The sequence below is a fragment of the Macaca fascicularis genome, chromosome 9, assembly GCF_037993035.2.
Source record: "Macaca fascicularis isolate 582-1 chromosome 9, T2T-MFA8v1.1".
In the NCBI taxonomy this organism is placed as follows: domain Eukaryota; kingdom Metazoa; phylum Chordata; class Mammalia; order Primates; family Cercopithecidae; genus Macaca; species Macaca fascicularis.
Window position 1 is genome coordinate 100,096,733 of NC_088383.1, and position 22,825 is coordinate 100,119,557.

The 22,825-nt window shown below is 34.6% G+C and overlaps 1 protein-coding gene and 1 long non-coding RNA gene across 13 annotated transcripts in view; one reads left to right on the forward strand and one right to left on the reverse strand.

Moving 5' to 3' along the window:
* PCGF5 (polycomb group ring finger 5) overlaps positions 1-22,825 on the forward strand; it is a 73,801-nt gene that overhangs the window by 38,821 nt on the left and 12,155 nt on the right. The window contains exons 7-10 of one of the 4 annotated variants that reach the window (XR_010578027.2): positions 1,498-1,587; positions 3,869-4,048; positions 8,694-8,753; positions 15,901-16,431. Coding sequence is in view for 3 of the 4 variants with exons in the window: in XM_045361188.3 (XP_045217123.1) it covers positions 1,498-1,587; positions 8,694-8,753; positions 15,901-15,948 (198 nt within the window). In the remaining variant the exon portion in view is untranslated. Of the gene's footprint in view, positions 1-1,497; positions 1,588-3,868; positions 4,049-8,693; positions 8,754-15,900; positions 21,883-22,825 lie in introns of those variants that run through there. The other 3 variants (XM_045361188.3, XM_045361187.3, XM_065521137.2) reach the window with 3 other exon arrangements.
* The window catches only part of LOC123566839 (uncharacterized), a 149,337-nt gene that overhangs the window by 13,565 nt on the left and 112,947 nt on the right, over positions 1-22,825 (reverse strand). For 3 of the 9 annotated variants that reach the window (XR_006689492.2, XR_006689491.2, XR_012417942.1), the window contains one exon: positions 9,581-9,675. The exons of the other annotated variants lie outside the window; for them this stretch is intronic. This is a non-coding gene — a long non-coding RNA (uncharacterized lncRNA). The remainder of the gene's footprint in view (positions 1-9,580; positions 9,676-22,825) is intronic. 9 annotated transcript variants of the gene reach the window in all.

A 22,825-nucleotide genomic window follows, 5' to 3' on the forward strand; every position in this document is an offset into this window, starting at 1 on the left:
TTTTAGGAAGCTGTTATTACTAAGAGAACTATTACTCTTACATAGTCTTACTTCTGGCATGTATATATTTCCCTTTAAACAAAGATGGAAGGGGGACAGATTCAGTACACTGACACCTCCTTATGTATCCCAATTCAAAGGACTTTTCCTATGACTTTTGGGAATCTTTTTCAGTTCCCCACTTACTTTGCTGCCTAGCATGCAAGGGGATGGTTTAATGAAATACCTGACAGCTGAAGCTTTTGTAACAGCATTGCTAACTGGGGCAAGATAGTTTAGTTGTTAAATGACACTAACAGATGCAGTATACGTGATTAGCAAAATGCATCCTAAGTAAGACCCTTTACTTTGCTTATGAATTAATTTACAAAAAAGATTTAAAAAATGAAATTATCTCCTTTATTCTTTCAAAAGTTAATAAAATAATGCCTGAAAAACATTTTGAGGTCCATATAAGTCATAAATCATCAAAAAATCAATAATTTTGCTTTACAAGTCTAATACAATTAACTGAAACTATACTCATCTTAAAGTTCAGAACTATAGTCTCTGTCAAGCCAGATGCAGAATTATTTAAAACTCATTCTTCTTCCCCTCCCACACTTCAAATGAAATCTTTCCAGTTTGTTTTTAATAGCTAGAGAACTAAAATATTATTTTATTTATAGGGATCGATGATAAACATTTGCTTAATTATGCTTTCTTGAATTAGTGAATTATAGCCACAGTTCCTGTAGCCTTCCTAAAGATTTAGGGGTTGTTCGGTTCCTGCAACTTGGAGCAAAAGTTAACGCTGATAAGTACGCTTTTTCGAAGCTTTGTGCAAAGTGGGAAGAGGATCCTGTAAGTATTGTGCAAATTACCAGCCAGGCAAACCAGAGAAGCCAGACAGCCCTAAGAGACACAGACCTGTGGCATAGTCCTAACCTTTGTATCAAATTAATAACTACTGGTAATTACTGAAAATTCTCATATACCTTTAAGGCCCCATAAATCATTGTATCTACATTCATTCATTTCCCTCTTCAACCCCAAACTAATAAGAAGAAAGTAACCCCTTCAAATCTTGGGAAGGTAAAAGAATTCTGAGAGAGAAATTGAGAAGCCGAAGGAGCTGAGAGGAACTTTGAGGTTTCTGCAGGTTCTTGTTCAGAAAGGAGCAGTCACAGAACTATGCCTTAAACCGCTAAGAGACATGACGGAGATTTGGACTAAGAAAGGTTACATTGCATTTGTAAATTATGTGTATGAACTTGAGATACAGGTATATGGCACAAGATAAACAGTATCTTGTGTATAGTATACAGCATAGTAACACTATATAAGTAACACATCCAAATTGTTAATGCTTTAGGAGAAGAATAAATGCTTCCTATTGAAAATAATGATAATACTTTTGTTCCAACTATTTGAATATTTTTTGAAATTTCAAAAAATATGCAAAATACTTCTGAATTCAACAGTATGTTAATAGATCTACAATTATTCTTTTTAAAGTTGGATGTGCTGTGCAATGGTGAAATTATGGGGAAGGATCATACTATGGAATTCATCTACATGACAAGATGGCGACTAAGAGGCGAAAACGTAAATTGCTTTTATATTTACCTATGTGTTTATTTAGTTATATACCATTATGTTACTCAAATTTAACAATATTTGAAACTAAAAAAGACAAACTAGCTTGAGAAGGAGAAGAAACTGGTTCTTCTTGCTACTGTTTCTCCTAGCACTCTGAAAATTGGTCCTATGTATAAATCAAGGTCTGTAGTAAATGTGATTGTATTGGATTTAAAGTGAGATGAAAACCCTGTCTAAATATGTTCAGGACTCTACTAACCAAGACAGAGAAGATGACATATTTTTTAAACCCAATAAATTGTTGGAACATTTATATATATGGAATGGGAGTGGGGGAAACTAAGTTCTCTCCTAATATGATTAATGGTTGATAAGGGTGTATATTTTTGGTTGTGGTAGAGGGGACAGATAGGGTGGAATCTAAATAAACTTCTTTCAGGTACCTCCTTTTCATTGAAAATATAAACTCGGACTTAAGGGTAAGTGAGTTTGCAGTGCTTTCTGATGCCAGAATTAGATTATTGTGCCTTAGGCACTAAGCATATGGGAGAAATGATTCAAAGGAGAAAACCAAAGAAAACCCAAAAAACCCAAAAGGCGAACTTTGTATTTTGAACTGTATCTTTGATTCTGGTTAATTTTGTAGGACTGATATATGAGACTGAGGTATGAGACTAAGGAATACAATAGTAACTTAGGTTCTACTAAGTTCTATAGTAGTAACTATAACTTAGGTTCAAGCATGGGATATTAGGCAAATTTGAGGTACTAGGGATTATAGGACTGATATATGAAACTAAGGAATACAGCAGTAATGCTATCAGAAATTATCTTCATAATCTGAGTGCATAAATAAACATGAATTAAGATTGACTAGAAGCTTGGAGTAGATAACATCTAAGATTATCTTTTGGACATTAAGATTCTGTGGTGTTTATGATATAATATGCCATACTCTGTGTAATTTATTCTGTAAACTAGGGTTGTTACATTTTCTCATGAAAATGTAAATTATAAAAAAAAACACAAAATTAAGACATTTGACCTCACACAGTAATAAGCAATATAGAATCCAGATATAATGAGGGTTGTCATGTTACAGTATTTCCAAAACATATTTATATTAAATGTAAACATTTGTGGAATTATTACAAAACAAGCCTCAAAAACTCATTGCCTATTGCCTTATGGGTAAGATATTTGGCTCTTTTGCAGAAGAAATGTCTTGATACTATATAATAATAAATGAAGCACCTACATTTGTAAATCAGCAGTTTTTTTCCTGCTTGAGATGTAGTAAAAGCCCTGGTTAAAGCCTTCCTTGTGAGACTGAACACTTTTGCTAACAGCGGAAAGCAGGAAGAAAAAATTACATTCTAATACCAGCCACCAAATAGTGTGTGCCCTTGAAGAACTCATCAAACATCTTTGTGGCTCATATTTTTAAAAATCTGCCTTTGTATTTGGTACATTACAACCTGCCTTTCTGTAACATTTTATGTTTTAAATGACTGTACATATATCAGTCACCCTCAGTTAATCCTTACAATCAAAATGTTCCAGGTACCAGGTACAGATTGCGCAGGTAGTAAATTCTTTCTTACCCAACACTGTTGAGGAATGGATATTATGATATTACACATCGTATTGTATTGAATGTAACTTCAGCTTTCTTTGATAGTTTAGCGGGCATTGCAGTGTGTTTTAGTGATTGAAATCACCATGATGAATAGGCTTGCCTTAAGGTTAAAGAGATGTAAGTGGTCATCCACTGCATGACCTCTACAAGTGGCTCACTTGTTCTTTACAAGATCTCCCAAAGTTGCCCCAACTGCCATTATTTTAATGTCAAAGTATGAAAGAGCTAATTTATAGACATTTTTAGTAAGAGACTACGATTTAAATCAGTCCTTACTGTAATTACATTTCTGATTACATATTTGTGAATAGTTTAAAATTTTTGGTTGTTTAAGGCATACTTTAATAAAAGTTCAAAAAGTGCTTCAGTAGCTATGGTTTATCATTCAGGTGGAAACTAAACCAATAAACAGAAAAATTACTACCTTTTACATTTAGTGCAACAGTAAAATAATATATTAGCCCATTTCATTTCTTGGTGTGACAAACCTGTTTTTTAGTTGCTGTCCTTCTCCAAACCTGTTTCACCCTCAGTCATCACAATCTCAGTAGTTCTAAGATTGGTAGCTCCATTTTACCAGTTACTCAGACTAAAATGCCTGATGTCAGCACTGATTGCTGCCTTTTTCTTTCATCCATCCTTTCTTAGCAAATTCTGTAACCTTCACCATCAAAATGTACATTCAGAATCCAGCTATGTCTCACTTCGTCCACTTCACTACTGGTCCAGCCCACCACCACCATTCTCCTAGCAAGGCTCCGTGCCACCACCCTTGCCCCACCTCCATCTTCATCTCACACAGCCGCCAGCATGATCCTCTTAAAACAGGTTAGAACATACCCACTCCGTTCTCTGATTCCTCCAATGCTGTTTAATTTACGTAAAATCCAGAATCTTTCTAGAGACCTACATATATGGCCTCCATACAGCCTTCCCCAGATGCTCGCTCTCCTCATTTATTCTGTCTCCCTGGCCCCACAGCACTCCAGCCACACTGGCCTGTTTTCTCAACCACACCCCACTTACCCTCACCTCCCCCGGTATCCAGCTAACTTATTTCCTTTACCCCCTTCACCTAAATAAGTTTGCTTCTATGTCACCTTCTCAATGAGGCCTCTGATCTCCTCTAAAACTACAACCCCCTCTCCCTATGGCATTCTTATTCCCTTTTCATGCCTTATTGTTTTCCACAATATTTCACCTCTGACATATTATGCCTCTTATTTATATGTTTATTGTTTGTCCCCAAGTAAAATATAATCTGAGGACAGGGATTTTTGTTTGTTCACTGCTAAATCTCCAGCACCTAGGGCAGTGCCCAGCATATATACGCAATACTTGTTCAAAGAGTAAATTGAATGAAAATGTTATCTTTTATAAGATAATGATTATGTGAAATATATCATAAAGATAATTTTTATTTATCTGAATCTCAGCTTCCTTTTTTTCTGTTAAATTTTCAATTTTTGTTCAGCTTCCAATGACGAATTAATATAATATTAATAGATGAATTCTGACAGTTGAGTGACATGGACGAATGCAGCCATATCACTAAAACAATCATTTCCTGATTAAGCTCCTGAAGCATATTGTTGTGATCACATCCCTTCTTATTTCATCATCCACTGCCAGCAGGATGCCAGGATGTCTGAAGAGCTCTTATTAGTCTACCTATTGGCTAACTAGCTCTGCCTTGGGCTGGATTCAGCTGATTTCCTAAACTAATGACCGCTATGTGGTTCTTTTACTTGTTTCTATTGCTTTTTTGTATTAAACATTTAAAGCTACCCAAAATTAATTTATTTATACAAAAACACAAGGCTAAGATTCTAATTTATTTCAAATTGTTTTTACATCAGAAATACAGTATATTGAATATTGAATAATCCATATTTAACTTTATTGTTTTGAGATGTCACCATGTCTGTGCATATGTGTGTATATATGTGTGTGCGCATATATGTGTGTGTGTGTGTGTGTGTGTGTGTTCCTAGACATTGTTTTGTTCTTGTGAGCAGGTCTTACTCTGTACCAGCATTACACATCATCTACCTTTTATGAAGATCTGATCACATAACACCCCTCTCTGAAACCCTCCAGTTGTCTACTTTCTTTGGGATAAATTTGGATGAAGTTTAAACATGTTTTGTAAGGCAAATAGTTGGGCCTTCTAGGTTGCTTTATGATGTGTATTAGTACCTATTAGGGCAAAATCCCCAATTCTTTTGAAAATTGTGTTGACTAATTTTACCCATTTATTCTTCCAGATGAGCTTTAGAATAGGATTGCGACTGGCACTGGGTTATATTTCTAGATTGATTTGGCTGGAATTGGCATCTTTGCGGGTTTTTTATTCTATTTGGTACTGTGGGATGTCTCCTCATCTATTCTACACACTGTGAATAGATCTGTCATTTTCTTTCCTCCTCGTATTGGATACCACTCTCGGACCCCTGGAGTCTTTCATCTCCGACAAGGGTACTCCATATTCAGATTACCCCTCTACCTTGCTCTACTTCTAGCCTCTTAGGAAGAATCTCAGGATAATTGATTTTGCCTCAATTTCTCAAGTATAGTGGGGTGTTTCCCTGCACCACACGGATTCTGTGCCACTGCTCTCCTTATCTTGGGGCAATTCCACTTCAGGCTAAGCCTGTCTTCTACAGTCCCTGCCCTCTCTAGACCCTTGTCTCCATTGTTATGCATTTTTGAAAGATTTTTCTCTTTAGGAATCAAAACAAACAGCTGGTCAGACTTAGCTCTTAAAATTTTCTCAGTTCATATCAGTATTGCCACCTTAAGATTCTATACTCAAGCTTGGCATTAATCCTTTTCTTATTAGTGGGAGAAAAAAGAAAAAAAAAACACGCTTCTTGATCTTTAATGCAAATTTAAATCATCTAAGGATCTTGGTAAAATGCAGATTCTGACTCAGTAGGTCTGGGAATGAGACTCAGGTTACTGTATTTCTAGCAAACTCCCAGGAGATACTAATGCATCTGATCTTTGAACCATCCTTTGAGTAATAGTGTTTCAGGAGATGTGATCTGTGACTACTGACTTTCCCTGTAGTTTCCACATCTATAAATTGAGAATGCAGAATTACAGAATCAGATCTTAGTTTGGAAGGGACTTATATCATCTGATCTGTCATCCATCTAATACTTGGACTTTCTTCACAATATTCATACCCAGAGGTCATCACATTTTTTGAAACATAAGTGGAATCATATGTAGTGTTTTACAACTTTTTTAAAATTTGATAATGTCTTGTGCAGAATCAGTAAACTTTGAAACAATTTTTTAGTACATTAATAATATTCCTTTTGTGTGGCTGTAGCATAATTTGATTAACACCATCGTTTGGTGGACATGTAGATTTTTTTCAAATATTTTGACATTACAAGCAAGGTGTTCCAGTACCTACTACACATATGCAAGCATATCCATTGGCTAGATTCTTAGAAGTGGATTTTCAACAGAATATGCATGTTTTAAATTTTGGTAGATACAAATTGTCCTCTGAAAAGGTTTTAGTGGATATTATTTGAAATTTACAAACATATCAGTAATGTATGAGAGCATCCATTTTCTGACATCCTCACTAACACTACATATTATCTATTTTGTATTTCTTCTGTGAACTTACCTATCATATTCATTGCCTTGGTTCTTTTTCATCATGTTTGTCTTTTTCTTATTGACTTCTAGGATCTCTTTATGTGTTCTGAATGTGAATCTTTTGCTGTTATGTGTTACAGCTATCTTCCAATTGTGTCCTGCTTCCTAGTTTTGCCTCAATTTTTTGATTCTTTAAAATTTGAGTAAAACTAAGAATCAATGAAATATTGCATACTAAAGTGTTAGCAGAGTGTCTGACATGATAAATATTATTTTATTAATAGCTTATGCATATTAACCTTTATTATGATTATAATTCCCTCTTCCTTCACCTAGTTTCATCCCTGAGAGTTTATTGTCAATATCTCTATCCAGCCTTAGCTTTCATCATGGACTCACATTCTTCCTGCTCCCCTTTTCTTGGATGGTTCTCAGTACAGCCCCCTTTTCGCAGCTCATCCTGATTTAGTTTTATCTCTTCCAGCAATCTCTGCCAGTCCAGCACCTAAAGTTACTACACCATGCTTGTCTTCCTTTGCTTTATTTGCATTAGCAGGCAATTGTAAGAAAAGCAAGTTTATACATCTTGACTGATACCAAAGAGATCAATAGAAAAAAAAAAAGAATCACTTAGTGAAATTGCCACTTTCCAGCTTACTCTTGTTGAACCCTGTTTAGGATTTTCAATGTTACGCAAAGTCTGATAGACCAGAGCTTGGGGACTCTTGGGAGCAAAAGGAGAAGGTTGCTAAAGGAGAGCCGAGCTGTGCCCGCCTTACAGCATGTTGATGCACACTGTACCCAAAATCAAGGACTGACTGTTAGAGAAAAAAATTACTAAAGTATTTTGGGAAAATAGAAAATTCCTTAATTTTTATTTAAAAGCCTAGAAATATATTTGTTTTAATCAGTGCTTATTTAAATCTTTCAAAGTATATCTTTTAAAAACCTGCTTTGCTATGTTAGAAATATCCTGGTTAATTTGTACCTTATTTTTTATGTATTTAATTTTTCCATTTTGAAAAGTATGCAATGTTGAATTCATATATGCATAATTTTAAAGTATACATTTTATGTTTTATAGTCCACTTACAATTAAAATTATATTTAATAAGAGTTTAGCATAATATTGAAGAATTAGGATTTGGGAATGAGTTTTTTAATGTGAATAAACTGTTTTAAAGTAGTAGGTTAACAAATGAATCTACTCAGTAGTTTTAAAGTGTGTTCACTCATTGCTTTACTCATAAATCTGATGGCTGATGTATGCCAGTTCTGGGCCTTAGCTATTAAGACCACAAATGTGACTAAAATGTAGATTCAAGGAGCTCACAATCTAATGCTAATATAATCAGCAATATAAAGCAATGTAAAGAACCTACTATATAACAGAAAGTAGATGCCTTATAGGTTGAGCGGAGTTCTGTGTCCCTCTCAGAGCTCTGATTTCCTTGAACAGTATTACTTTCAGGGGAAGCTGAAGAAGAGATCTGGGAGAGACTGATCAGAGGAAGGTATGGAAGAATGAGGATGTCCCTCATGTATGCAAGAAGTGAGGTTTTCCCAGGAAATAGTATTTGTAAAGGATATAGAAAGGAGAGGCCACCATTTTTGCATTTGCAGAATATTAAAACTCATATCTAGATGCTAAAATTACTTCAAGCTAAATTTTACCAGTTACTAAGTTATTAAAATCTTTTTTCAAAAACAACCACCATTTTTTTGGAAAGTGTTTATTTACCATTAATCATGTTGACTCTTGTGTTTGACGTTAAACTATTTTAAATAATCAATTTTAAATATGTGTCCAGTTGTGGATGCCTCTTATCTGATGAGTTCATCTCCTCCGCAGTTTCGGTGTCTGAACTGCTCAGCTTCGCAAGTCTGCTCTCAGGATGGCCCTTTGTATCAGGTAAGAGGCACTCACGACTGTACATATGACCATCATGACACCATGGCGGTGAGCACATTCATCCCAAACTCAATTCCTAAGACATTTAACTTTGTAAAACTAATTGTTACTGGAGCTACAAAAAGTTATCTTTTCAACTTATAAACCCAAGATTTCCCATTATTTTGGTTCTCCTGAGTTATCTATTTAATTTTACTGAACTAAAAAATTGGAAATGTTAAGGCTATCATTTATGAATCAAGAGTTTTTAATAATTACTACTTTCAGTCCTTGAGAAATCTCTGCTCCATATTGGATTTTGAGATGTTACTTTCTTTGTATGAATGTTATTTTTTAGTGAATCATTCAACCACAAGTGAAATATAAAATGCCAGATTAGGTGAAGCTAAATAACAGCAACAGCTGATTCTAATTATGAGCTTGCTTATTAGCCCTTCCCTAGTACTTTACTTGGGTTACCTCTTTAAAAATGATAGTGAGCTGATTTAATAATGCATTAAGAAAATTTGAACATGTGTCTGAGGAAAGTTTATCTGATAAAGATACATTTTAAAAATTTGAGAAACAGACAAGGGTATAGTAAAGATTATTGTTGGGTACAGACGTGATTGAAGATCAACCTTAATCCTGTGAATTAATCATACCATTTCTTTAAAATATCCGTTGTTGGGCCAGGCATGGTGGCTCATGCTTGTAATCCCAGCACTTTGTGAGGCTGAGGATGTAGGATTGCTTGAGGCCAGGGGTTCGAGAACAGTCTGGGCAATATAGCAAGATTAAAAAAAAATTGTTTTTTAATAAACTTTAGGCCAGACATGGTGGCTCACCTCTATAATCTCAGCACTTTGGGAGGCTGAGGCGGGCAGATCTCTTGTGTCCAGGAGTTTGAGACCAGCCTTGACAACATGGTGAAACCCTGTTCCTACAAAAAAAACAAAAATTAGCTGGGTGTGGTGGCACACCCCTGTAGTCCCAGCTACTAAGGAGGTTGAGGCAGGAGAGTCACTTGAGCCCAGGAGGTGGAGGTTGCAGTGAACTGAGATTGTGCCACTGCACTCCCGCCTGGGTGACAGAGCAAGACTCTGTCTCAAACAAATAAATAATAAAATAATAAAATCCAACGTTCTTTTATTTCAGTAATTAAAGTAGTCTTCATCTTTATTTCCTTGGAGCCAGGGAGAAAGGATAATTGTAATTATATAACAAACTTAACTGGCATACTTACCTCCAGTGTTACAGTTTTGGAGTTGGGACAAATGAATGTATGTTAAGCATTAAAAGAATCACTTGAAATTGCTAATTGAAAACATTTAATTAGCAGTTATCTAGAATTTTCTTCAGCCTTTTGTCAGTGCTGTATGACATGGGAATTCTCATGCCTTCATTAAAATGTGTTCTTTTTGATACATACTCTTTAAGTCCTAGCTTTTCAGCAATGTAGTAAGTAAATTTAACATCTCTGAAGGCCAAGTCATTGAGGGAGAAAGATCATTCTTCTCTTTATGCAGATAAGGGTCTGGGGTACATAATGTAACTAAGCTGCTGAGATTTGTGTATATCCGAGGTATATAGATGTTTCAGCTGCTTTAGCCTCATGGCTGATTTGGGGATGCTGAAATGTAACGATAACACTGCCTATAGCTATAACCTGTGCAATGCGTGGCTTTCTGCTTTTACTCTTGATGTCTATATATTTCCTTAGAAATGAAGATGTCCTTAAACCATGATCCAAAGTATTAGGGAAAAACTGGAGTGAGACCAAATTTCTAAATCCATACAAATTTCCTTTTCTTCCTTCAACACCTCATTAATGGCTTATAGTCCTGTAAGAAAATTGAACTTGTAGCTAATAGGATGCACTCTTAACTTCCTGAAAGGATACCTAAATGGTTTTATGGTCAGAATTCTCTCTAATTTTCAAGGAATAAATCATTCCTATGCTGTATCTATTGTTAATCATTAGAAAAGGTGGAAACCTTCCAATTTGCCATTCTTAATAGCAAAAACTGACAGAGAACCCACAATTAGAAAACGGGTACCAAATCTTATTTTGAATATAAATAAATGATAAATAATACACTAATATAGTAAGATAATAGTAAACCAAGGCCTAATATCATTTTTTATCAGAAATGAAGGAATGACTTAATATTGGGAGAATGGGATTAAATATATATATATAAAATATACATATATTTTATACATATATACTCTAGGTTAAAAATCATCAGTAGATACTGAAAAGGTGTTTGATAAAATTCAATGTGAAGTCCTGATGTTTTCCTATTGAAAAGTTCCAAAACAACAGAAAATTGCAATGATTATACAAAGGAATATTCTTTACGATTACCTAGATTCATCAGTTAACATTTTGCCACATTTTTTGCCTCCTCTTCCCCTCTCTTTCTCTTCTCATCTCCTTATTAATTAATCTGTGTGTGTGTGTGTGTGTGTGTGTGTGTGTGTATACATATAATTTAATCATTTAAAAGTAAATTGCAGGTATCAGGAAAATTGACCACTAAACAGTTCAGCATATATTTCTTAAGAACAGAGACCTTCTCATATATATACAGAATTCCATTTTATACCTAAGAAATTTAAATAGTACATTACATTTTATAGAGATCCCAGTTCACCCCTCAATTAAATTATAGAGTTAAATGTAATTCCAAACACACTTTTACCAGATCTTTGTTTAAGATGACAAAGTCAGTCATTCTAAAGCTCATAAGGAAATATCAACAGGTGCTTCTAATCAGTCATGTTTTTACAGAGTAATGAGAGGGAATGTGTACTACCACATACTAAAGCATATTTTAAAGTTGAAGTAATTAAAATAGGGTCTTGCCTTAAATATAGACATATGAATAAAAAGAATAGCTCAGCAACAGACCCTAGTATGTATGAGTCTCTAAAGAGGGTATTTCAAATTAATGCAGTAAAATGATTAACAAATATCTATTGAGTATTATGCATTGGGCACTCTTCTAGGCCTTTGAGGGTACAGAAGTAAAAATGAACATGAATCTTTTCTTTCATGGAACTTACACTAATGATGGTAACAGACAAAAAATATAAACATGTTAAAATTTATAGTGTTAGAAGAAAAAGTAAAATAGATAAATAGAATAGTTTTGATAAGATAGCCAAGAGAAGCCCTCTTGGAGGTGGTGATTGTTGATCAAAAGAAATTGAGAGATGTTGCCATGTGAATATCTGAGGTAGAGCACTGAAGGCTGAGGGAACACACTGCAAAGGCCCTGAGAATTGATTGTATCTGGTTGTTTGAGAATAGCAAGGAGGACAGTGGGGCTGGAACATGACAGTGCATAAGGGCCGATTGGTAATAGTGCACTCAGGAATGTAATGTAGGGTGCAGATCTAGTAGGATTTGTTTTCAATTAATTATACTGAGACTGTGGGTGGGGAATTCAATTCCACCTCACATTTTACATCAGTATAGGTTTATAATGGCTCAAGATGGTAAATATTTTAAATGATACTATAAAAGATCAAGAAGAAAATATAGTTGAAGAACTGATCTCAGAGTGGGGATGGCCTTTCACAGTGTACCTAAAAAAATTGAATTGACTATTAATATTAAAAGCACACGGCAAAAATATCATAAAATATATTTATAATGTATGAGAAAGGTTTAATGTTTTTAATACATAAAGAATTGATACAAATATGTAAGAAAAATCCCAACTTTTCATAAAAATGAGCAAAGGACATGATCAGGCAAGATACATAAGGAAACACAGTGGGCTAATAAACATATAAAAATGAGTAACTTTCTTAGAAGTCAAGAAATGAAAACAAATACTATTTTATGCTTATTAGATTGCCAAATTAAGAGGTGGGAAAAGATAGTAATCATTATTGATGAGGCTATAGAGGAATGGGCATTCAAATTTCTTTTAAAAATGTAGAAAAATGAAACTACTTTTTTTTGTTTTTTGTTTTTTGTTTTTTGTTTTTTGTTTTTTTGAGATGGAGTCTCGCTCTGTTGCCAGGCTGGAATGCAGTGGCGCGATCTCAGCTCACTGCAACCTCCATCTCCGAGGTTCAAGTGATTCTCCTGCCTCAGCCTCCTGAGTAGCTGGGATTACAGGCATGTGCCACCATGCCCGGCTAGGTTTTTTTGTTTTGTTTTGTTTTTGTATTTTTAGTAGAGACGGGGTTTCACCATTTTGGCCAGGATGTTCTTGATCTCTTGACCTCGTGATCCACCCGCCTCGGCCTCCCAAAGTGCTGGGATTACAGGCGTGAGCCACCGCGCCCATCCAGAACTACCTTCTTGAAGACCAGTGTAACAGTATTGATCAAAAAGCTCTTTAAAATGTGTATGCTGTTTGAACTAGCAGTTCCACTTTTAGGAATCTATCCTGGGGCAAAAGAAATAGATTGGTGGGTTAAGATTAAGTTATAATAGCAAAGGAGAAAAGGACTAAACTCAAATGTACAGCAAAAGGAGACTTACTGATAACTCACAGTTCATTTCTATAACAGCATAATATACAGCTGTTAAAAATTATGTAGGACCATATAAAATGGTATGGAAATAGGTTTGTGGAATTGCTAAATGTATAAAAAATTTAAATGATACTAAACAATGTGTTTAGCATGATTCTAGTTTTGAAAAAAAAAAAAAACGAATGTAGATAAAATGAGTAGAGGAATATACACTAAAATTATTATGGTAGTTACCTTTGGATGGTAGGATTTAAATATTTTTCCTTTTTTTCTTGATACCATTCTGTATTTTCCAAATCTACAGTAAAAACAAGTTTTGACAAAAATAATTCATTCTTTTTTTCTTTTTTTTTTTTTTTTTTTGAGACGGAGTCTCGCTATGTCGCCCAGGGTGGAGTGCAGTGGCCGGATCTCAGCTCACTGCAAGCTCCGCCTCCCGGGTTTTTACGCCATTCTCCTGCCTCAGCCTCCCGAGTAGCTGGGACTACAGGCGCCCACCACCTCGCCCAGCTAGTTTTTTGTATTTTTTAGTAGAGACGGGGTTTCACCGTGTTAGCCAGGATGGTCTCGAACTCCTGACCTCGTGATCCGCCCGTCTTGGCCTCCCAAAGTGCTGGGATTACAGGCTTGAGCCACCGCGCCCGGCCAAATAATTCATTCTTTAAGGAAAAAAGTATATCAAAGACAGTTTTATCATTTTCTAAAATTATTTGAAATGTATTCTCTAAGTATCTGTTCTTTATTTTTATTACATAATGAGACTTGAGGACTAGAAACTGTAATGTAGGTCTATTTAATGCAGTCACTTAACACTAAGAGGTAATTATATGCCACATTTCATTATTGTTAGTGTGGTGCCATTTTATTTCAGAAAACAAACCGAAACACAAATAGAACTTAAAATATACCTTTACAATTTTCAGTGTTGTGACACATTTCAATAAAATTATTAAACTTCATATGTTCTTATAGAACACACACAAATGGCTACTTGGGGGAGAAAAGAAAATTATTTTCAGCCCAAAACTGAGAAAATCCCAAGCATTACCAATCAAGCCATTTTACTTCCCTCTGTACCTTTATCCCTAGTAGAACTGATGATGGATACTTCTATATATGATGAATGCATTCTAAAATGAGTGGCTTATGTATTTGCAGAGAGTGTGCAGATTCAATAGAATCGGGAATCAAATACAAAACTAGAGCAGTTATCATAGTGAAGGGCAAGCTGTGGGTTGGGTGACGTAGAATGGAAAGGATGTTGGTCATCTCAGAATCTCTCTGGGCTTCAGAAACATCCAGAGTTTAGTAAAATGGAGATATCTGTGTCTTACTCCTTCCCAGGTATTCTGATTCAGGGGGAACTAAATAAAGTTTAAAATAAAAACAAGTAAAACCAAAACAGTTTTAGAAGTTTTAGATCCTGGAAACCCTGAGAGACTGTCTGAGACTTTTACACTTTTACTCCAGCCCTTAGAGAGCTGTGGTAGCATCTGCTGTACTTCAGCTGGGAGAGCAAGACCTAGGGCATTTGTATTCCTACCCTCTAGTTCCATCCTGAGCTGAATGGTTACAGATTCCCACACTGAGTCGTCCCAGTGTGTAGCATAGCTATAGTAAGCACTGAAATGGTCATTTTTCAGGATTGTTATGTCTCAGTCTAGCCCTTTTATCTATATGAAAGAATACAAAGTTCTCTATACCGTATTTTTGTATTCATGTATACTAAGATGGAGAAACATCAGTCAGTGGCCATCTCAGCCCCTTCTTGATTCCATAAAATTAGCTCCTCAAATTTCATTTTAAGAGGGGGTATCTGCAGATTTAAGGAAAGGAGAAACCACTGATGTTTTGGTTCTATAAGATATGGTACAGGGTAAAAACAAACACAGAGGTAGCGTGGCATATGCCATATGCCTTTATCCCAAAGAAGCTGTTTTCTCTCTAGTTCTGTATGATAGCCAGATGTATGATACCTTTTCTACATAGTGACATGAAGAACAATATGAACCATTCGGTTATTTTATGTTGTAGTAAAATCCAAATGTTTATTAGTATCAACTGTTGAAAGGAGGCAGTGACCTAAATGTTTCATGTAACAATTAGCTACTTTTTCAATATTTTTAAAGAACCATTAAAATAAATTTTAAATTAAAAAAAAATGTGTCAAACTTGTAAGAAATGTGATTTGTGAACACTACTCCAGTTTTACAGGTTCCTAGCAGAGGGGGTCTCTTCGTTGATTTGTGATTTAGTGGGCTCTCACCAGCCTAAGCTGTAGTGGAATCCAGGCTGCTGATTTGTCTTGTTCGCCTCATAGGGTTACTAACTGAATGCCTATAAGCAGGGTATGTAACTTTCAGTCCTCCCCAGGTCTTGCCTCTTCTAAGTGTTGTGCTGGTACTAGTCATATATACAACCTGCATCATGTCTGTAGACCTTTAAACTTGACCTCTGCTGCATATTATTGAAAACTTGACTGATTACAGAAAAATAATGGCAATCAAAAGAAATCGAGTTTTAATGGTAACTCAAATTTTAACTGTTGTAATCTCTAGTACCAGGAAATATTGTAAATTATAACCCCAAATTCTTAAAATCTTTGTATATAAACTGTATTGTTTTTATCCAAGTACAGTCTTATTCATTATCTGTCTTTATTTTGTAGTCATACCCTATGGTATTGCAGTATCGACCAAGAATTGATTTTGGTTAGATGAAGGGGCCCAGACCTCACTGAGATGAATCCTGCACTATTTGTTTACTCGTCAACAGATTGCACAGTTAATGGTGTGTGGACTAGAGGAACACAACCAGATTTTCAGCATGCAAATAAGGCCATTGTCTATCTCTCAATTGTCAGTTGCATTCATGTTGTTTCTATTAGGAGCAAACCAAGTGCCATTCTGCTACTGAACCATCTGCATAAGGTATTTGTGTTGTCTCAAAGTGTGCAAGTCATGGTTAAAATCAGTTAGGTGTGCCGCCATGATTCAACCTTCTGAATATTTTGCTTGCCTGTTCCAAGATTGTTCTAATGTTTAATTACACTAGTAAAATGGCTCAATTTTTGTGGTGTTGCAGTTTTCACATACTTACTATTTTATTCTTGTTTAAATAGCGTACTGTACAAGAAACTAATAATTATATCTTGAAATTATTTTGTATGGAAATATATTTAGAAAAGTGGTTTTTGAGCCACTGTCTTGTTCTTGGTAAGCTTTTTGTGTGAAAAAGTTCATTCTTGAGTGTGCAAGTCCTTTTGCCAAGAATTCCAGTTATTCTGTAACATTAGAGCACAACATAATTGTAGACATTCTAAGCATCTGTCCGTGTAGTCTACCAATTGCACAAGGAAGGCATGTTAGCCCTCCAGACTGAAAATGTATGTGACCTCTTGAACTGAAGTTAGATTCCCAACCATTCAAAATGTTGGCAGCTGATCACATTTACTTTTGATAAAATTAATGTGTAAGTAAGGTTAATCTTCTTTCATAATGCCTTATGACAAGCAGGTGCTGCTTCATGGAAATGTCATTGTATAGCCCATTTCATGTATCATTACATTGTTGCTGTCATTTAATGAGTGCATTATTTCTCTTTTTAAGTTGGTCTTAGGTATATGTCATTGTGGCATGCAGAGGGTTATGATGATTTTAAATATTAGGATGTTTAGAGCACATAACATTAGCTATTTTATGGATTTCAAAAGTCTCAAAACAGTTGTAGATTAAAACTGTTAGTTACCTTTCACATTTCCAAACTTTGTGCATAAAATAGAATAAATGCAGTATAGAACTATGCTAACCAAAATTAATAGGTTAAGGGTATTTTGTTTTAAATCCTGTAGTAATTGGGGAAATGAGATTATTATTTTATACATGAGTTCATTAAGATCAGAAATACAAAATGTCTTGTATTTTGCAGTTTTGTTAAGTCTTCCATTCATTTTAGGATTAGTCTGCAAGTCAAAGAAAGTCTTGTTACCTTAAATTATATGAAAACTGTCATTTTAAATCTTTTAAAATTTACAGTTTTCAAAAAACTTATTTGGAAATTGCTTTGAAACAAACAAGCTAACCTTTGAAACTTAGGAAAAAATCTTGAAAGTTAGGGAAAATATTTGTTTGAGAAATATGACATGAGCACAACCTGTGTGTTACACACATTTAGGTTTTATACTGCATATGTGGTAAATGTGCCACATTTTCCAGTAAAATGTATCAGAAATCAAGCCTTCTGAATTTCAAAATGATTCTTAGAAATAAGATATTGTACAACTCTAGCAAACATACAAACTACAGCTAAATCTTAATATGTTTCACTACGTAAAAGGCTGAAACTTCATAATTATCTTTTCCTTGTATCTTTTTTTGAGTCAAAAAGTCTATTAAATTTTTCTGTTGTTCTAACTTTGGTGAAAAAGGTTAAGGCAATACTTTCTTAACTTTGTTTTGTTAGATTGTTTTTGTTCTTGCAATGGCTCACAAGCACTTAAAAGAATTTAAAAGGCAGATTTTCGTTAACTACAAATGGCTGAAAAAACTGAATTTATTATCTAGCTACAGAAATTATTTTTCTATGCTGTGAAACTCAGTTCCCAGACATCCCTAAGAACTTTTACAAATTATTATAAATTTGTCACACCTAGGTCAGTGATTAAAATAGTGTTTTGCAAATAGAATTTTAATTAACTCAAAACGAATTGAGTGCATTTTTAAAAATCACAAGTGAGACTTTGATGTTTTGGCCCTCCAGCCAAAACTTAATGGCCATAAATGAATTTTATTTACAAAATCTCTTTAAATTTGGCTAGTTGCCTTGTCATATTAATTTCACTATTTTCCAAGGAAATATATAGGAAGCAATTATGAAACAGAATAGTTTTATATAGAATTCTTTTATTTACTGATAATGCATTAACATTTTTATTGAAATGCAATGGAATATGTGCCAAAATATGTGAAAAGCTTACATAAAGAAAGGCATCAATTGTCGTTTGGAGAAAGGTACACATTTTTTTGATGGTCATAAGTTATATAGTATTACTACTAGAATCACAGATTTCTTCAACTGACTTATTTTGGTATATTATTCAACTACAGCTTTCTAAGGATAGGACTACTTTCATGTCTAGTAATACACTGTATTCCCCGTTAATTACCCCTTAAGTCAGGTTGTAGAATTTGCAAGAAACTAGGTATAGAAAAAATGTACAGGCAACTTTTGTGGTTAGCTTTATAAATTTAGGGTGCTTATAAAATGAATTCTTTATATAAATAACCTATAGGAATCATCTGAATCTGTAAAATCAGAGACTAAAAGTTCTCTTTAATCTGTTGTTTCTTAAGCAATAAACTGAAAGACCTTTACTTCCATAAAAGATTTTGTTATCTCTTTTATCTGCCTTAGAAATTATAAATATAAAAGGGTCAAGGGAACTTAGATATAAAGAATGACTGTGGTTTATAAACATTACTTTTAATTGAAGTAATCACATCAGTTAATAAAGAAATCAAAATATGTATGGCCTTTTCTCTAGATTAGCAAAACACCTTTACAAAGTTTGAAAAAATAAACTAAAATGCTCATTGATGAGGTAATACTCAGTCTGGAGTACAGGTAACTTGGGTAATGCCTTTTAACTACTCTTAGAGAAGTATATTATTTCTTTATACATTAAACATCTATCCCATACTAATGTGCCACATTTTATAAATGTAATGATTTTGCTCAACTACATTACACACTCAAATGTAATCTAAATTTAAACTGATTCTTTAAGAAAAAAAGTGTGTTATATAATATTGTGAACTGTTTAGCTTTACTGAAATATTTAAGAGAAAGTGCCTCATTGCTAAAGTGCATTTCTGTTTTAAATTTACTGCATAAAGTTTAAGTTATCTGTACCTGTCTCTTATGAATGGTTTCATATCTAAATAGGCTCTTGTAAGTTAATTTTTTGGAAGATTTTCATAAGAATATAGATATCACCAAAGACATTTTACAGTAAATTAATAACCATGTTGGAGAGACGGTTTTAACAGTTTGGAGGTTGGAAATTTTTAGATTGCAATTTAATTTTATATAGTTAGGCAATAACCTTGATTAATTGCTAAAATATCACCAAAGAAAGGCTTTAAACTGAATTTTCTTGGTGAGATCAGTCATATGCAGGCTTTTCTTGCAATAATCAGGACACACTTCCTTTCAAATATGTTTATTGTTTTTCAGCGTCATCTAACAGATATTAGGAAATCCTCAAAGGTGAGAAAGAAATAAACACAACAAATAGCCTTCCTTTGCATGAAAAGTGAGAGAAATACCTACTTTAAAAGAAAGTTGAGATTTTTAATTTGAGAGGCTTTTTATTTCATGGAGGCAGTGTAAACTAAAATTAAGCTTCGATTTAGCTCCTGTATTCTTCGTAATATGAGAAATTTTATTAAAGGCAGACTTTGGTAAAAGTGCCAACACCCTTACTTATATAGAAAAGAGTTCATTCTATGGAATTTATATAAGTAAGGGCTTTCTCTGTATTCAAAATATTTCATAAGAGCCTGTGGTTTTTTTCCCCTTAAAAAGAAACTCTAGACTGGGCACAGTGTCTCACGCCTGTAATCCCAGCACTTTGGGAGGCCGCGGCAGGTGGATCACTTGAGGTCAGGAGTTCAAGACCTGCCTGGTCAACATGGTGAAACCCCATCTCTACTAAAAATACAAAAATTAGCCAGGTGTGGTGGCACACGCCTGTAATCCCAGCTACATGGGAGGCTGAGGCAGGAGAATCTCTTGAACCCAGGAGGTGGAGGTTGCAGTGAGCCGAGATTACACCACTGCACTCCAGCCTGGGTGACAGAGCGAGTCTCCATCTCCAAAAAAATGCAACTCTTTGTCTTATTCCTCAGCACTTAGTTTATTATTATTAGAATTTAGCCATACAGCCAGCTTTGACAAAATGGGTCACAGAACAAGCATGTACATCAAGAGGAAGTTCCATATCCCCCTTGTACCATTTTCCTTGGGAATTCATGCTATGGGCTACCTTAAAGGTAAAACTCATGAAGCCTTTCTGATAGGTCACTAGGTAAATCTCCTTGGAGAGGGTAAAAATGGATGCACACTCTATTACATATTCTGATTTATCATAAGGAATTTTCCAGAAAGCTAAGCTTTATACTAGTAAGATATTGGTTGGTAGTAGGAACTTCAAAACTGAATGAGTTTGCCGTAACTTTAATTTTCTGGATTAGAAACATGAAAAGTTGAAATGCAGTTATCAATATTTTGTAATATATATTCCTACAGTTTGGGTAAAAATAAGGAACATGTCTGCTAGATCTGGTTTATGAAAAAGTGAAAAATATTAAATACACCAGAGACTCAAACCCTTTCAAGGCACACAATAACTGTTTCTGGATTTACTTGACAAACCTAGTTGAGTAGCATTTTGATGGAAAACATCAGACTGAAAGTTAATTCAGATATACTTAAATGTACAATACAATTTTCAATAGTTTTTATTGCAGTGATGTTTTTCCAATAATTTAAGTAATTCTCTTCCTAGTGTAATACAGTTTTCATAAATAATGTTTACTTGCTTTCCTTATATTTTCGAATATAATTAAAATGCTTGAGCACTTCCTTTCAGAAAGTTATAAAATTAAAAATAATTATTTTAAATGCTCATTCAAATGTGTCTGTATACTCGTTATGCCCCTTTTTCTATAGTTCCAAACTGAGACTGATTTTTCAGAGATTTTTAATTTTTATAATTTTAAATCTAAAATCAAGTGAAACATATGTTAAATACTGAGTCTAGTTTTCTTCCATCTATGGAGCTTCATGGAATAAGAAACTAATCTAGTGTAAATGAAGATTAAATATTTCTGGGTGATGGAGAGATAGTCAACAAATTTATTTATCCATCCTCTGCACATCAGTCCACTGGAGCAGGAGTTCTACACATTAAAAATGTAATGGGATCAGCCTAGCATTGTTTGGGGTCGGTTTTCTTTTGTTGTATTTTTTAGAATGGGGGTGGGGGCCTAAGTGTCCTTATGAAGCTGTGGTCCGCGACAGGAGCTTGTTGGGGGAGTACCAGGGTTCTGCTGCTTTCCTGCATCTGAGCAACACAACAGAGATCATCAGTTTTAAATAGAGTAGCCCTCACAATCAAAATATCATAGGATATATTGTAAAGTTATGTTGCTAATTTTCCTTTGAAATATAAAATATTTTAAGCTTTTTGTCAAAAGTGGTAACATCTTAATACAAATAAAAACCTTTTTGTGGTTGTAAGATTTAGCTTATAAATCATTCAAATTGAAGTGAAAGAATTACCAGGTCATTGTTAATGACTTAGTCTATTAAGAATATATGTATTTTTGTAAAGGAAAAGCACTTGTAGATATTTAATCAGTACAAGATATGTCTTTTGCAGAAATAAAATGCTGCTTAGAGATTCTCTTTAAATATTTTTTATTTTTGTGCTCAAATGTATTTTCTGTTGATCTATGGAATGTTCTGTACAAAGCTGTATGATTGTACTGTTGGGCTAGATACTTTTTTTTTTTAATCTGGACTTAGCCAAGTATATTTCACCATGTTAAAATATAGTATCTTTGTTATTAAAAATTAAATTGCATAATTTATTGTTGTTTGTCATCTTTAATATTAGTCGCTGTAGCTTGCAGCCTTCATTAAAAATATCTCCTTTAAGTACTAGTCCTGTAGCAAACTTTATTGAAATTTATTGAGTGTTTGAGATCATAAATATTTTCTAAGGATTCTTCAGTTATTTATTTTAAAATGGCACACTGTCCCTCAAATACTACTTAAGGTGTATACACACACACCCTTGGAAGAATTTTTTGTTTTGTTAGATTAATCAAATCCAAAAAAAAAACCTTTTGAAAGTAATTAGGAATCAAAGGCAGGCCCAAGTGACTTGAAAGACAGACTGTTTCATTCAGCCAGTTAGATAGCTAAGCGTTTATGAATACTTTCCATGTACACTTGCCTCAGGAATTCATTAGGCCAAAGCAAGATATTTATGTCAGGAACACTGCGATGGTTTCTAGCTCGGCCCCATTGTGATTTTGATGCCTGAAGCTTTGTCTTACGTTAGTGAAACCATGGAGGTAGCTAGAAACCCCAGTCCTTCAGGGGTTTCAGTGAGATAGGGAAAGCAGCTTTCCTCTGAGCAGAATTTGGCTTTCTTCTGTATTTGAGCTCCACTCTCTTCAAGGCTGCTGCAGAATGGGAAAGAATGTGGAGGACTGCACATGGGAAGTGCTGGAACATGTAGCACACATTGCTTTCATCACATGTCACTGGCCAGAGCATGGCCTCACCTAACTGCAAGCAAGGCCGGAGGACCTAGTGAAGCCACATCCCAAGGAGAAAAAGGAAAATTTTGTGACCTCCTAATGTCTGCCACACCCTACATTTGCAAAAAGAGGTCACAGTTGCCTTAGGTCTTAGAAGGGTGTTGTCCACACAGGCTCAGCACTTATCGTTTCACTAGTTTGGAAAGAGAAAGAGGGGTCTTGCACCCAGGCCAGGCGTGAGAAGCTTGGGAGTCACTCTGC